We start from the raw sequence: 16,651 nt of genomic DNA, 5'->3' as shown, positions 1-16,651 counted from the left end.
TGCGAGTATTGTAGTTCTGAGAATGCTTGGTGGAGATTTTGTAGGTGTTGGACTCTGTCTGAGGGGTTAGAGCAGATGCGGTTGTACCTCAGTGCTTGGCTGTAGACAATGGATCGTGTGGTGTGCCCGGGATGGAGGCTGGAGGCATGAAGGTAGGCATAGCAGTTGGTAGGTTTTCGGTATAGGGTGGTGTTAATGTGACCATCACTTATTTGCACCGCATCATCAGGGATCTACAGCCCATCCTGGACAATGATCCCACACTTTCACAGGCCTTGGGTGGCAGGCCAGTCCTTGCCCACAGACAACCTGCCAACCTGAAGCATATTCTCACCAGTAACTGCACACCGCACCATAGTAACTCTAGCTCAGGAACCAATCCATGCAACAAACCTCGATGTCAACTCTGCCCACATATCTACACCAACAACACCATCACAGGACCTAACCAGATCAGCCACACCATCACCGGTTCATTCACCTGCACGCCCACCAATGTAATATATGCCATCATATGCCAGCAACGTCCCTCTGCTATGTACATCGGCCAAACTGGACAGTTTCTACGGAAAAGGATAAATGGACACAAATCAGATACTAGGAATGGCAGTATACAAAAACCTGTAGGAGAACACTTCAACCTCCCTGGCCACACAATAGCAGATCTTAAGGTGGCCATCCTGCAGCAAAAAAACTTCAGGACCAGACTTCAAAGAGAAACTGCTGAGCTTCAGTTCATCTGCAAATTTGACACCATCAGCTCAGGATTAAACAAAGACTGTGAATGGCTTGCCAGCTAAAAAACCAGTTTCTCCTCCCTTGGTTTTCACACCTCAGCTGCTAGAACAGGGCCTCATCCTCCCTGATTGAACTAACCTTGTTATCTCTAGCTTGCTTCTTGCTTGCATATATATACTTGCCCCTGGAAATTTCCACTACATGCATCTGACAAAGTGAATATTCACCCACGAAAGCTCATGCTCCAAAACGTCTGTTAGTCTATAAGGTGCCACAGGATTGTTTGCTGTTTTTACAGATCCAGACTACCACGGCTACCCCTCTGATACTATTTCCACTCCAAACCAGTATCCTAGAGGTGAAAGGCTCAGAATCCTTTCTCAAAACTCACAAACATGTTACCCTTCCTCTTTTTACCTTTTTGTGAAACTAAAAAAGGAATTACAATTTACTGTTTTCACTGCATGTGTAAAATGTTTTGCCACACCCTCAATTCCACCTCTTTTCATAGCATAAAGACCTAAGGTGAAATCCTGACACCACTCAAAGTCAATGCGAATTTTGCCGTTGATTTCAGAAGGACTGACGGTCTCCCTAGAGCTTTTGTGTTTGTTCATTTGGCAAAAGATTTTCATGCCTTTTTTTTTTTTTTTTTTTTGAACTCACACTATCTCCCCCTTTGAAACACTCATTCTTCTGGAAAACACCCTCAGCAGATGAAATGTCATGAAACTTTGATTTAGGTATATTTCATTAATTTTCCATGTGGTAAAAACAGGAGCATTTTTATGTTGATATTTATAAACTGTACATTTTTTTAGTGAGGTGAAACAAAGCAAGGAAAGATACAGTCAACTTTTACTTAGCCTTCAGGTGATCCAAAGGTTTGTGGCGAAAGTTAAACCCTTCACACTAATTTCATTTCTGTGATTCATTTTAAAAATGTTTAAAAGAATTGCAACATACCTTGCTTTACATCAGACATAATACATATTGTTTCTCACACTGAATAAACATATTTCACTCTTTATTTTTCTTCCAGGTATCTGATTTTGAAAGCTTTGTTGGCTCTCTAAATGACCAAGGTTATCTTTTGAAAAAAGGTCCAAGAGTTTATCAGCTTCAAACTATGTGAAGGAACCACCACAGTGGAAGCAAATGTTCTTGAGGCACAGTAATCATATTTGAAATGGAATAACTGGTGGACATGGTGCCAGAGGAGTCCATTACCCTATACCTGCAGTTTACTAAGGATATTCCTAAATGTTATAGATGTCCAAAGCGTCTATTAGCTGAGACATGACACTCCCAGAAGAACTGCCCTTTTAAAAGCAATACTTTCAGGAATGAGTGACACTACCATATTTACTTCCAGAAGTGTTATTAGAGAAGATGATATTTTGTGCTGCCATTTGGAGGTACTGTAGTTCAAATAAGAGTTATTTGAGATGAGGATCTCCATCATCAAAGATAATAGCACGAGGAGAATGTGTATTTACATTCATTCTATCAAAGGACAATCATAGATTTTACTTCTAGTTCAAATAACTCATGATGCCTGAATAAATGAATAGAAATGTTACAGAAAGTATTTTCTCAATCAAACGGTAATATTGAAAAGATTTGAGGGTAACCCAGATTTTAGCAGTGTAATTAAATCAATTAAAAACTTCAGCACTATTTTGAAATGTTTTCAAGAAATTGATAGTTTTCATGCTGAGGCTCCATGCAATGTATAGTTTTAAGGAATGTGATATTCAAATTAATTTATTTCAAGTTTCACTTTTGCAACTTACTATTTAATGAGCTATATACGGTACTTGAGCTTTTATTTAAAATGTTAATCTGAAAAAATCAAACTCTAGTTGTACATATTAAATATTATAGAAGTGAAATAGAATGTGTTTATATACATACTTCATTTAAAATCTATTAACTTGTTGGTTGAATCCCAAATTTGTCTTTAAATGACATTAAATACTTAATAGCATGGAAATCTAAAGCAATTTTGTCATAATGTACATTTTGTGTATTAATTTGTAGTAGTCCTGATGTATGTTAAACTGACTTAAATAAGGACATTCAACAAAAGTGAGTCAGTGTGTGTGTATATAAGATCTGCTGCTTTGATGCCTGGTAATCTAGTTTTTTCCTAAAGTAATTCTCCCCATAATACAAATGCAAGATGGGGAACATGTCTGAAATATTATATATTGAGGTCACTACAAAGATTATGATTTTATCAGAAAGGTAATATGAAGACTTTCTGTTTTAAGACTTTGTTTCTGATCCATCTTTGTTTCTTTTTTGAGGCAGATTATTACTTATTTAAGAGGAAGCATTGGTTTTTAAACAAATTCAATAAACTTTCCTCAAATTATGTTTAAAGAAGAGTCCTGTTCCTCTGAAGTTTTGTGCCTTGAAATGAAATCCCAGAGTGTGAAAGAGAGATTTAGGATCCCTTCATGCAAACAGTTGAAAGCCCCAATCCTGCAAAGGGATACAACCAAGCAGTTCCTTTACTAACATGGAAAATGAATAGAATTATATGTAGGTGTAAGGATCTATCCATTAGAAACCCTTCTTAGGATCATGACTTAACAGCAAAAAGGCAAATGAGGGGTAATTTCAGTTATAGCTCTTCATTTTAAAAAAACAAAACACCAACAGTGTGTTTGTATCACTTTATTTGCTTGAATCTAAAACTGGAAATCCTGATTGTTCTGATTTCTGTTGTGTATGACAATTCCCTACTGCTAAAGAATCCTTGTGCAGTATATTTCTGCATTGACTGTCTAGTTTAAGATTTGACTGAAGATATATTTGATCTTCAGTTATCAAATACCATAGTATTTTCTAGGTTTATACAATGAATCCACTCAAAACTGCAGAATTCTCATATCCAGTTTTCCATACTGTGATTTTTTTGTTCCTGTTTTGAGAGAGGTTACTTATTTCTGTAGGAGCTTCTATTGGCTTTGGTCACCTAGCTGTTAACACAAATGTACTGTAACTCTTCTGTTGCCTACCCTATGACTGAATTGTCCGTGCTGTAATTCAGAAACTGATTTATCAAATGTTGAATAGCTTAATGAAGACACAAAAACAGTACAGGAGTTCATTAAAGGTCTAGTCCAAAGCCCCCTCTTGTCAACAGAAAGTCTCACTGACTTTAGTTAGATTTGGATTGCATTCTTGTAATTTTTCTTGAGCCCTTGTAAACCATGAAAAGTCAAGTGGCACTTAAAAAAACCTTCAAGTTGTTAGTGTCACTAAGCATAACCCTACGTAACTCGAGAGGGTGGAAGGCCACAAGAGTATGGAGCCTTCCTGCTTTCAGGCTTCAGCAGACAAGAGTCCCTCCATGTTTGAACTTTAATGGACCTAAAAAGCCAGGTGTAACAGCCGTTATCAGTTGCAACAGTTCTAACTGGTCTAAAGCAGAAATAATGAGGCCTGTGCACCTTTAGCAGAAGGACAAGATAACTTGCAGAAGGAAAACTTACTAACGAGCTGCTGTGGCCAAGATTACTTAATGCACCTGCGCTTACATAATTGCTACAGGGGGAGGAAGGAGGAGGAGGGAGGGGAAACGGGGGAGTGCTAGTCAGTGAGAAAAGTTCTCATGGATAGAAAGGAACAGACTGCTTATTTTAGGTGTGCTTGATCTGAGTCAATCTCCCTGCACTGCTTTGAGATCTCAAATAAACTTGGTTTGCTTCTCCACCCTGGTGTGTTTATTGGCAGGGCACACCAGCCGACGGACCCCCCCCGCTGTTGCTTGGCCTCAGGCAGTTATCTGCAGGCAACAAAGTTACTATCGCTTCAGTATCAAAGCCCTTGCATGTACCTGAGAGCCTGCACCGCTTTGAAGAGTGATATACTTTAAGACACAAATATGCAACACGGGAGAGAATAGCAGGTTGCTAATATGTACATGAACTCTTAACGGGCAGTGAGTTTCAAATATACTTTGGCTATTGCAGGCTGGTAGGATGCACCTATCAAATAAACTCCATTTCCCCGCGCGCCCTGGGGCTTTCCCATGGCTGGAAGCGCGGCAGAGCCCTGCAGGCCCCCCTAGACAGACAGCACCCAAGCTCCTACCGTGCCCCCGACTCGCTCCCGCGGGGGAGGAGCCGCAGGACCACAGGCGCGTGCGTACGCCTTTAACGCGGGGGGGGGGGAGGTGATTGCCGTAAAGCACAAAGGCAGCTGTCGCAAAAGTCGCAAAGCCACCCTAGCGCCTCCAGGCACACATCTGTCCGGTGAACGGCGGCTGAGGGGTGGCTGCCCCCTCCCCTGCGCCTGGCCGGGCTGAAGTGCGCCCAGCGCCCTTACGGGGGGAGGGGGTGGACGCCGCCATGTTGGCCGCCGCCTGGCTGGGCAGGTGCTCCTGGGGGCTCCTGAAAGGTGCGAGCCGGGCCCTGGGGGGCAGCGGCGCGAGGCCGCTCGCGAGCCGCTCCCGGGCGACCGGAAACAGCCGCCGCGGCTTGTGCCTCGCGCTGGGCTCCTGCCCGCTGAGCGGCCTCGCGCCGCGGGCGCCTCCGTCCTTCCCCGGCGCCAGGCGGGAGCCGCGGCTGCTGCTGCTGCGCGCGCCCTCGCCGGCCCCGCTCTCCCCGGAGCGGCTCGCGGGCGGCTCCCCGCGCCCCGGCGGCCGCGGCCTGGGCAGCGCGCAGCGGCGCCCGCTCCCTGCCGGCGGGGAGAGCCCCTCGCCGAGGCGGCGCAGCGACGGTGCGGCCGGCCCGCCGGGGGATACAGCGCCGAGGGGCTACTCGGAGCTGGTACGTGCTTGTGAAGCAGGCCCTGCCGGTCCGGGGTCAAGACGACGCTTTCCCCTCCACGCAGCCGCCTCAGCCTGGCCCGATCCCCTGTCCCCCGGCCGCCCCGAGGGCACCAGCCCCCCGCCTGCGGAAGGATCCTCCCACCGTCACCGGCCTGCCCTGGGGTCCCCCTGTTGCGCCCGTCTGGCTCCTCAGCCCCTGTTCTCAGGCTCCGCAGCAGCCGGTGCTGCAGGAAGGCCCCGAGTCCCTCTTGTACTTCGGGTCCGTGCGATGTTGCTTGTCAGGCACCTGCTAGTAACTGTCCCTGTTGTACTCGTCTGGGCAGGCGCCAGCATGGCCTCTGGATCGTGTCCGCCCTCTGCTCTTCACTCAAGATAAAATTCTCGCGAAGACGTGAGTTTTCACAGCAGTGAGCAGGTTGAGTGTAAAAACGGAGCTTCCCCTGTCTCTGCCTGCTAAGTCACGTGAAAACTACAAAGTGCCCTGTCTTGACTAGGATCTCCCATCAAATTAGTTAACTTGAGTTGAGAGCACATCCTTTTCCCTAGTGAAGTCATAGCTTGGGGGTCCAGCTGCAGGGAATTCCTGAGCAGCCAGAGGTTTGAGTGATCTCTGTGAGGTTTATTAAGAATTTAGTAAAATGAGATTCATACAAAAGAATCAATTTGCATAAAGTGGCTAATCTGCAGAAGGTAGCTAATCTGCAGATTAGCAGCTGTTGTTTGCTTGCCTGCGCTTAGTTTTGAATGCTAAGGTTGAAGCTGAAGATGTTAACATGAAACCAACTCAGTCTACTAAAACTAAACTGTCACAACACTTGGAGCTAATGACAGCTCAGTTTTATCAAATAAAAAGTTCTAATAACGAGCATTATAAATTTTGAAAATTTTCTTTTCTAGCCAACTTACCAAGATGTATTTTGCATGTTTTAATACACACCATTCTTTTATTTTTTTTTTTAAAAAAGGTTTGGTTGCTCATTGGTGGTCAAGTATCAGAATAAAATGGCATGTGGTTTTGGAGTTGTTCAGGCTCCCCTTCTTGTCTTGGTTATAGGTTCAGGTCTGGTCAAGAGAGGCTTGAGATTTATTTTCCAGTATTTCAAGGCATTCTGGAAATCCAGGTTTCAATCAAATATGTATTTATCTTGAATATTCAAATCACATGCAAGGCTTGACTGACTCTTTTTTTAACATTTTATTTCCCAGTATGAAAACCCATGGACAATCCCAAATATACTTTCTCTGGCAAGAATTGGTTTGGCTCCGGTTTTGGGTTATTTGATTGTAGAAGAAAATTTCAACATTGCATTGGGTGTTTTTGCTTTGGCTGGGATAACAGACTTGGTATGTTGCATAACAGAGTTTTGAAATGTATTTTGTTGTTTGTTAATTTAAAATCACACTGTATCACGTATAAACAGTTTGCTAATTCTCTTAAAATTTAAGTCAGTATTTTGAAATGAGATCAGCTAGTATACTAATTATTTTGTAGAAATGCCTGAGAAAGCCATGATGACAAGACAGGGCCAGATTCTGCCACTCTTTAAGGCTACTTTGTGCTGCTCTGTTGGTGCAAAACAGCCTTAAAGATTCCCTAAACAGTAACTGAGAATCCCCCCCGTGAGTTCTGTATAAACTGTATTTACACATGCAACTGCCTGCTTGCAAATTCAGATTAAGAATTTCTGCATCCAGAAGAGGTAATTATGTATGCGGATTAGATACATTTCTGACAATCAGGTGCTCTGTTAATTACCTGGAATTAGGATGTGCCCACAAGCTTCTAGACTAGAATCTGAGTAGTGAGATGGAAAGTGTGCAATACATTACTTATATCTTCTAACAAAGTTGACCGATAGGGCTCTCGATTAATCACAGTTAACTCATGTGGTTAACTCAAAATTAATCATGATTAAAACTGTGATTAATTGCGATTAATTTTTTAATCGTACTGTTGAACAATAGAATACCAATTGAAATTTATTAAATATTTTTGAATGCTTTTCTACCTTTTCAAATATATTGGTTTCAGTTACAACACAGAATACAAAGTGTACAGTGCTCACTTTATATTACTATTTTGATTACAAATATTTGCACTTGAAAATGATAAATATTATTTTTCAGTTTACCTCATACAAGTACTGTAGTGCAATCTCTTTATTGTGAAAGTACAACTTAAAAATGTAGATTTTTTTTTACGTAACTGCACTCAAAAACAAAACAGTGTAAAACTTTAGAGCCTACAAGTCCACTCAGTCCTACTTCTTGTTCAGCCAGTCTCTCAGAAAAACAAGTTTGTTTACATTTACAGAAAACGCTGCTGCCGTCTGCTTCTTATTTACAATATCACCTGAAAGTGAGAACAGGCATTCCCCTGGCACTTTTATAGCTGGCATTGCAAGATATTTCTGTGCCAAATATGCTAAACAGTCGTATGCCCCTTCATTCTTCAGTCACCATTCCAGAGGACATGCTTCCATGCTGATGATGCTCTTTTAAAAAAAAAAAAGTGTTAATTAAATTTGTGACTGAACTCCTTAGGGAAGAAATGTCTCCTGCTCTGTTTTACTCACATTTTGCCATATTTTTCAGTCATAACAGTCTTGAATGATGACCCAGCACATGTTGTTCTTTTTAAGAACACTCTCACTGCAAATTTGACAAAGTGCAAATGAGGTACTAATGTGAGATTTCTAAAGCTAGCTACAGAACTTGACCCAAGGTTTAGGAATCTGCAGTGCCTTCCAAAATCTGAGAGGGATGAGGTATGAAGCATGTTTTCAGAAGTTTTAAAAGAGCAACAATCCAATGCAGAAACTACAGAACCCAAACTATCAAAAAAAAAAAATCAACTTTTGCTGGTGACATCTGACTCAGATAATGAAAATGAACATGAGCATTAGTCTGCACTGCTTTGGATCATTATCAAGCAGAACTCGTCATCAGCATGACACGTGTCCTCTGACGTGGTTGAAGCATGAAGGGACATATGAACCTTTAGCGCATTTGACATATAAATATCTTGCGATGCCGGCTACAACAGTGCCATGCGAACGCCTTTTCTCGCTTTCAGGTGACATAAACAAGAAGTGGGCAGCAGTATCTCCTGCAAATGTAAATAAACGTGTTTGTCTGAGCAACTGGCTGAACAAATAGTAGGACTGAGTGGACTTGTAGGCTCTAAAGTGTTACATTTTTATTTTTGAATGCAGGTTTTTTTCTTACGTAATTCTACATTTGTAAGTTCAACTTTCATGATAAAGAAATTGCACTACAATACTTGTATTGGGTGAAGTGAAAAATACCATTTCTTGTTTTTTTTTCAGTGCAAATATTTGTAATTAAAAATAAAGTGAGCACTGCACTCTTTTTATTCTGTGTTGTAATTGAAATCAATATACACCTCTACCCTGATATAACGCAGTCCTTGGGAGACAAAAAATCTCACTGCATTATAGGTGAAACCGCGTTATATCAAGCTTGCTTTGCCCCTTCCCCACCCTGTGCATTGTTCCCTGACCGCCCCCTCCAGAGACCCTGGTTCCTAATCACCCCCAGGATCCTATTCCCTACCTCTGACTGCTCTGACCCGTTATTTCCCCCTCCCCTCCCCCCCCCCCCGACAGGCACTCAGCAGCAGCGGTGGGAAGCAGAGCAGCCTGGCCCCCGTCTGCTCCACTCTGCCAGCTCCGCTTCTCGCTGCCGGTGAGTGTAGGGAGGTAAGGGAAAGGATGCCGCCCCCCCACCACCACCACCACCTGCGGCGGGAAGTGGAGTGACGCAGCCCCAGCCTGCTCCGCTTTCCTTGCCCCGCCCCAGCCGTGTCGCTGGGAAGTGGCTGGGGAAAGGTGCTACACTCACCTGCTGCAGGAAATGGAGCGCTACGGGTGGAAGCTGGTGGAGTGGAGCTGGCTGGGTCTGGGCTGCTCTGCTTCCCGCCGTCGGTGAGTGCGGCAAGGTTGGGGAAAGGACGTCCTCAGCCCGTTCCACTCTGCCAGCTCCCAGCCACAGCACTCTGCTTCCCGCTGTAGATGAGTGTGGCGAGGTTGGGGAAAGGACGCCCTCTGCGCTCACTGGCAGCGGGAAGCGGAGTGCTGCGGCTGGGAGCTGGCAGAGGGGAGCTGGCTGGGGCTGGGCTGCTCCACTTCCTGCCACTGGTTAGTGTGGTACGGTTGGGGAAAGGACGCCCTCTGCACTCACTGGCAGCGGGAAGCGGAGTGCTGTGGCTGGGAGCTGGCGGAGTGGAGCGGGCTGGGGCTGGGCTGCTCCACTTCCATCGATGCTGGTGAGTGCCGCGGGGATTCCTTCCCCCAAGCCCTCTCCGCCAAGCGACACAGCTGGGGCCAGGGCGAGGGAAGCAGAGCGGGCAGCTCCCGGCCCCCCACTAATCCCCTAGGCCGCTCTGGGACTGTGGGGCCCCCAAAAAGTGCCCTCCCACAGCTTGTGCGCCCCAGACCCTGGGTGTGGGGGAGCCCCTGACCGCGCCCAAGACTCTCTGCCCCTTATTGAACCTCCCGGCCTGGCCCGGCACCCTTAACATGCTGCTCAGAGCAGCGTGTCAGAGCTTTACCACATTGTATGTGAACCCATGTTATATTGGGTCGTGTTATATTGGGGTAGAGGTGTACTTGAAAATGTAGAAAAACATCCAAAAATATTTAAATGGTATTCTATTATTGTTTAACAGTGCGATTAATCACAATTAATTTTTTTAAATAGCAGCCATTCTGATAATAACTTTTTAATTACCTACATTATATTAATTTTGCTTATCACATATCCTAGTAACAGTAGTAGATGCTGATTTTTTTTTTCTAGCTCTCAAACATTCACATATTAAACTTGTATTTATAGTTGGATGGCTTTATTGCACGAAACTGGGCTAGTCAGAAATCTGCTCTGGGAAGTGCCCTTGACCCGCTAGCTGATAAAATTCTTATCAGTGTCCTGTATGTCAGCCTCAGTTGTGCAAGTCTTATTCCAGGTAAGATCGTGTTTAATTCATGTATTTTTATTTTTTTTCATAAGATAGTAGTAAATAGTATGGAGAAGTGGACTTAATGCAGGAAAACGCTTCTTATGTTGTCAAGGAGGAAAAGCTTACAACAGTTTTGTCAATTGGGTTTTATTACTGGCTGTTTAAAAGAAAGTTTAAAGAACTTTATTGAAATATTAAATCATAAAATTCTGACTTTTAATTCTATTCTGCTGTTCAGCACCTGAACAGTCTCTGTCACTAGGTTCAGCTTCAGCAGTAGTTTTTGTTTTTAACAAAGAATATTTTTATTGCGCTTTCCACTCATAAAACTCACATTTTAAAAGAAAACATACGTCTTACACAACTACATCAAGCCACTGTTCTGAGACTGATATTTCTCACTTTATCAATCTCTATGCTAGACTCCTGTTTTCCAATCTGAAATGGGATGATTGGGACCACCCTTGCCAGTTAATTCAGATTTGTCTTGTCTGCTCTGGAGTTCATGCTTACTGGCAGTTATTGAAAATAGATGATGATGTTTCTGGCAGGAGGGTGTTTTTCTCTCCACAGATAACAATGGAACCAATTCACCTCTGCCATCTGCATGGGTCTGACTGTACAGGAAAGGTGCTGGTTGCAGGAAGTGTTGCAGGATAATGCTCTTCTGATACCGTTAGATGTTGCCATTGAGTGCTAAATCATACATTTTTGCCTCCTACCATCCCTCCCTTCTCAAATTTGCATTGCTTTTTATTTAGATGGAAAAGACGAATGGTTTGTATTTTCTTTGTGTTAATGGAGATTGCACATGTGAACATGTAGTAGTGGTGTATCATGGTGGACTTTGTCTATCTACATCTAAAAACCTGTTTAAATCAAATTTTTCAAATCCAGACAATTTCTTCTATATCTACATTTTGTTGATTTGTTTTTCAGTTCCACTGACTACTTTGATCATTTTGAGGGACATAGTGCTAATTGCTGCTGTTTTTTATGTGCGATACAAAACACTGTCCCCACCGGTAAGTGTGTGGCTTTAAAACAAATTGCGATGGACATGAAATCAAATAGGTTTGAACTTTGAATAGGTTATCTGTTAGGATGCGTATACTGCAAGGTAGGAAGCAGCAATTACTTAACAAACATATTGGCCAAAGCTTTGTTATGCAGCTTGGTGTTGATCCAAAACTTAGGGGGAAATAGTGAAGCTTTACCTGGCAAGAGAACAACATTACATATGAGACTATGAAATTTAGGAGACCATAAACTAATACTTTACAAAATGAAATCCAGCAATTATATCAGGGCACAAAAGCAAGGTTCCATCACTTCACTAGTTATTAAGTAACCCTTTTATTGTCTCTGTATTGCCACTTGTATTGTTGTATTTCAGTTTAATGCTTTTACATAATTTTTTTTGATGTCAGTTTGTCATAGCGTAGATTAGCGTAACACAAACTCCGGTGCTGTGAGTGATTTTCTGTAGTGTGTTCTTTGTGGAGGTTTGTTTCAAACACACACATTAAACATAAACAACCTTTATCTTTCTTTCACAGAGAACACTTGGTAGATATTTCAACCCCTGTTATGCCACTGCCCAGTTAAAACCAACTTTCATCAGCAAGGTAAAGGTGATCATTTTATTATAAATTACTGTTTCTTCAGCATCCAGGAGCTTTCACCATTCTGAAGCACTCTTAATTTTCTGACTGCTGTCTTCAATAGCACTTAATATTGACAAATTCTTCTATAGGGCTTTATTCCACAAAGTCCTGAGTACTCTGGGTGTGAACCAGCAAACCACATGTTTAATTATAAGCACATAAGTTGTCTGATTAACAAAACAAACATGCAGCAGCTATATCTCAAAACTTATATTTTGCCTGGTTTTCCATATATTGGCTTAAGGTTATCAATAACCTCTTAAGTAATGTGTAGGACATTAGTGTGGTAAAGTTCTATTTCGGTATAGCCACAACTTATATTTAATTTTTACCAGATGAATACAGCAGTTCAGCTAATCTTGGTGGCAGCTTCTTTAGCGGCTCCTGTTTTCGATTACGTAGATAGCATATATCTACAGACTTTATGGTAAGTTACGTTTTTATTTTTTGTGACATCTGTAATGTGCTTATAAAGAAACTAACATTCCGATTGAATTAAAACGTTAAATTCGTGGAACAGAAGCATGTGCCTCATTAAGCCTAAATTAGGTTACAGACGTAAATGGTTGAACTCTTCCAGATGAGATTTTCTTTTTGACTGAAACCAAACCAAGCAATATATCAGTGCTTAATTTGTTATGAGAGAAATAGCTGAACACATGAGGAAGCCAGTCAAAACCCAACGATGAAAAGTTAAGAAACTAAAGTCTTCCAAATCAGCATGAAGGCATTGCAGAAGGTATGCACATCCCTAAATTAAAATATATATTTATGGCATTTTTTCCAGTTAAAAGGGTTTCATGGCTAAAATTGTAGCACAAGTGATGCCAGTAGAAATGGACAAACTATGGCAGGTAAAACGAACTAGAAGTTAACCAATTTGAAGAGCAAATAACTGTAAAAAAAATAAGTTGTTTAAGTATCGCTGAAATAAGATGCTCGAGGGAGTCAGTGATGTCTGCTAGATTACTAGGGAGTATAGGTGCAATCTATGAAAGTAAAACTGTGTTTTTTTTCCATCAGTCTTTCCTGGCGTAGCTGTTGTCACAGTTCAGGGCAACTGCACCTGTATTTTCCCTGCATGGGCCCTCAAAGGCACCGCCTCTAGGCTCCTAGCTCCTCAGCCATCACTTCTTTTTGGCAGAGACCCTTGTGTTTTTCCAGGATGCAAAGTTCCCTATCTATACTGTGATTTTACCAGCAAGCCAGATTGACTAAACACACCAGTGTCTTTGCTTTGCTTTCTCTCTGAAGGTTTATGAATAGCATAATTACCAGTAGTTACAAGTTACCACACAGCTCTTTAGAAGAAAGCACATTTATTCTTAAGGTGAAAACATTACAGAGAAAACATTAAAAAAACAAAAAAAATAGTGTTTATGCACATGCTAAAAGTTCACCACAAGTTACTTATCAATCTTATAGGGCCTCAGTAGGCCAAAGTTCTTTCAACCTTTCCCAGGAAGAACTGGGACTCCCCTTGGACAGTTTGCTGGATCAGAAAGAAGGCCCTGAGTCAGTTTAAACTCAGGGTGGGCATCCCAAAGTCCTTTCTTTGTCAGTTGGTCTTTGGTGAATCCAGTTTGAACTAATATATATGAGCCTTCTTAGATGGTGTGATACTTCTCGGGAGGTGTTACAACCTGATAGAATTTGCTTAATCACCTGTACTACTGTTAGTTCCCAGAGGAGCTGTGGTTCCCCTTCCCTGTGAAATTACATTCAGTCACTGACCCACGATACATAAACTTAATTTAGCAAGATCTCCCAAAGATATTGCAGGAAATTGCCAAGTCTCTCACAGCTGTTTTCAGGTATAAAGGTGAGACACTGTCAATTTAGGATGTTTAGAAAAAATTGATAATTTAAATTGAGGCAAATGATCAGACTAGATGGTATTTGTCCATGAATTCTAAAGGAACTTACTATAAGAATGAAGTGGCTGAGCACAATCTACTATTAGTTAGAAACTATACTAAAGAACTGGTGGATCCAGTATACCTATTTTTAAAAAGGTTCTGAGGAATTAGTGACCTTATTTCAATAACCAAGTAATTGTGTTGAAAAATTTATAAGCTGATAGTATATGGAAGGAAGCTGAGATAGCTTCTGTAAAGGGCAGTTTTGCTCTCACATATTAGGATTGTTTAAAAGTTAACAGAATAGTGAATAAAGGAGAACTGGTAGATATAACTTACCAGAATTTTGAAAAGATCTTACAAGAGACCATTCACATGGCCTCTAAATTAACTGTAAAAACAAATTAGATTATACTCGTTTTTAGAATAGAGATTTGACTATTCCTTGCGTAGCCATTATCGGAGTGCAATTAATTGAAACAGTAGCATAATGGATATTTTAAGATGTAGCAAGCAAGAATTATTATCTTGATTTTAGTTTGGGGGGTGGTTCTGGTAGCAGTTGTCATGCATATGTTTTTGCAAACCAGAAACCCTTGGAAGTAATCCTTTTGAACTGGGAATAGTCTTTCAGTGTCATCCAGTTCTCAGGTTGGTGAACACTGCAAAAACACTGAGCCAGATTCGTCCCCACTTTTCTGTCACAGGTGTAACTGGATTAAAAATTCAGCCCAGTACATGATGAAGTCTATGGTGAAGCAGACTACTGAACAATGAAGCTTGCTTATGTGAATACACTTTGCTTTGCAGTGAGGTTTAGTTTTGAATATGAGATTTGTTGTTTACAGTCGAAGTTAGTCATTAAAATGAGAAGGGGTGGGTGAGAATTTCCCTAATCACACTTTCTTCAACTTTGACCTCAGTCTCTGTGGCTAGCATATTCTGTCCTATAATATACACACTCAGATTGTAGCAAAGAATAGGGAAACCATTTAAAATACAGCTTGGAACATTACTCAAATATTTAGGCACAAAGAAACTAATTTATATTAACCATTTTTTCCCTAAAGGTGCATTACAGCTTTCACAACAGCAGCGTCTGCATACAGTTATTATCGTTATGGTCGGAAAACAGTCCAGGTAATAAACAACAAATGAAACGTTACAGGAAGGACCATCTCATCACATCACTGTTTTTTTATATTGCAAAGGACAGTATAACTGGCCTATGAATAAGAACTCTATTTTTCCTTAGGACAGTTGTTTCAATTCAAACCTTGTCACCACAATTGGACTGATATGAAGTAAAAATGAAGTCTGATCATGTACTGTAAATGTATTGAATTTTCAATGTATTTTTGAAAGTTAAAAATAAAATTAAGAAAAATCACAATGTTCTTAAAGACACTTTTAAGTCACCAGTGGCTGTCCTGCATTTTGAATCTTGTATCTCTTTTTATATTGCTTTTCAGAAGCTAAAGTTTGCACACTTCCCGCAGAATTGGACAGTTAGATTCTATCTAGAATCTAGATGTTAGATTCTAATAGCGTGCTGACGAAGCTTCCTTTTCTTCTCAGATCTAATATGCATGGAGTTATAAAGACAAACTGTTGTATACTGTCTTAAGACAGAATCACTTATTAGGATTTACTAAATATTATAGTTTGCTGCAAAGGAAAGCATTAAATCACTAGGGAATGATACCTTCAGAAGTGTAAAGTAATCTCCCCCCCACCCCAAGTTTTTAAATCCTAATTGTGGTATGAATAATAGTCCATACAGTACTTCAGAGTTATTCTCTTTAGTAAAAATACCAAGGTAACTATCTGTCCCCAGAGAGAAGGTTCTAGTGACACTAAGGCTCATGGTGTAGTGTCAAAGACGAAGATAAATTGAGTTCTTAAATAGAAGCATGTTTCTAGTACTGTTGGTTTAATAGTAGTTGAGAAACCAAGGTACTGAACTTCCTGTGTGAGCTATGCTGTGCGAGTTTAAAAACTGCTTGGTCAGTTTGAGATCTTCTTGGAGCAGAAATATCAATATAAATAGAACTGAGAAAAATCAAGGCATTTTAAATGCTTGTCCAAATCATGGGATTAATTAGAAACAGTTAAAGTTGCATATTTTGTGTGTGATTCTCCTATATCTCTGACTGCATTGTTCATCAGGCATTGCTATGATCTCAGTTTATCACCTGTGATCAAAGAATAGAGCGAAACTATTTAAAGTTACAAAATTAAACGCCTGTTCCTTGTTTATACTCTGATAGCCACAAAAAGTATCGGACAAGAGATTTCATATTAACACTAATGAAATCTTCTTATTAAATACCTTGGACCTAGATGTGGTTTTTGCATGTAGTAGCAAAGAACTGAGGTGTGAAGAAGTAAAGTAACTGAAAAATAGGTAATAAATGTTGGACTATGGTGCTCTATCACCAAAAGTGAATTTATTGTAGATACATACTGATTTTGAGGGGGTGTGGTTGTAGGTGTGTATATAAAACATTTTAATTTTTATCTTTTAACTTGTATAGAAATGGTTCAAAGACAATGCTGCAATTTTATTCAATACCTGTCTCATACCTATCACCATATACAGCAGTCCAAATCTCTTATT

At 41.1% G+C, this 16,651-nt stretch overlaps 2 protein-coding genes across 7 annotated transcripts in view; both read left to right on the top strand.

Moving 5' to 3' along the window:
- MCM8 (minichromosome maintenance 8 homologous recombination repair factor) overlaps positions 1 to 3,129 on the top strand; it is a 34,455-nt gene extending 31,326 nt beyond the window's left edge. For all 6 annotated transcript variants that reach the window (XM_030558033.1, XM_030558032.1, XM_030558028.1 and 3 more), the window contains one exon: positions 1,781 to 3,129. In XM_030558033.1, coding sequence (XP_030413893.1) covers positions 1,781 to 1,873 — 93 coding nt within the window. In that variant the 3' untranslated portion in view covers positions 1,874 to 3,129. The remainder of the gene's footprint in view (positions 1 to 1,780) is intronic.
- A 1,848-nt stretch (positions 3,130 to 4,977) lies between these two features.
- On the top strand, positions 4,978 to 15,426 carry CRLS1 (cardiolipin synthase 1). The gene is made up of 7 exons (XM_030558027.1): positions 4,978 to 5,522; positions 6,731 to 6,868; positions 10,382 to 10,511; positions 11,445 to 11,530; positions 12,065 to 12,133; positions 12,508 to 12,599; positions 15,102 to 15,426. The coding sequence occupies exons 1-7, from the start codon at positions 5,103 to 5,105 to the stop codon at positions 15,187 to 15,189; spliced, it is 1,023 nt and encodes a 340-aa protein (XP_030413887.1). The 5' UTR covers positions 4,978 to 5,102; the 3' UTR covers positions 15,190 to 15,426.
- The last annotated feature ends 1,225 nt before the right edge of the window (positions 15,427 to 16,651 follow it).

This window comes from Gopherus evgoodei, chromosome 3 (genome assembly GCF_007399415.2).
Source record: "Gopherus evgoodei ecotype Sinaloan lineage chromosome 3, rGopEvg1_v1.p, whole genome shotgun sequence".
In the NCBI taxonomy this organism is placed as follows: domain Eukaryota; kingdom Metazoa; phylum Chordata; order Testudines; family Testudinidae; genus Gopherus; species Gopherus evgoodei.
Note: the sequence above shows the minus strand (reverse complement) of the source record. Positions and strands in the feature narration are given on the sequence as shown.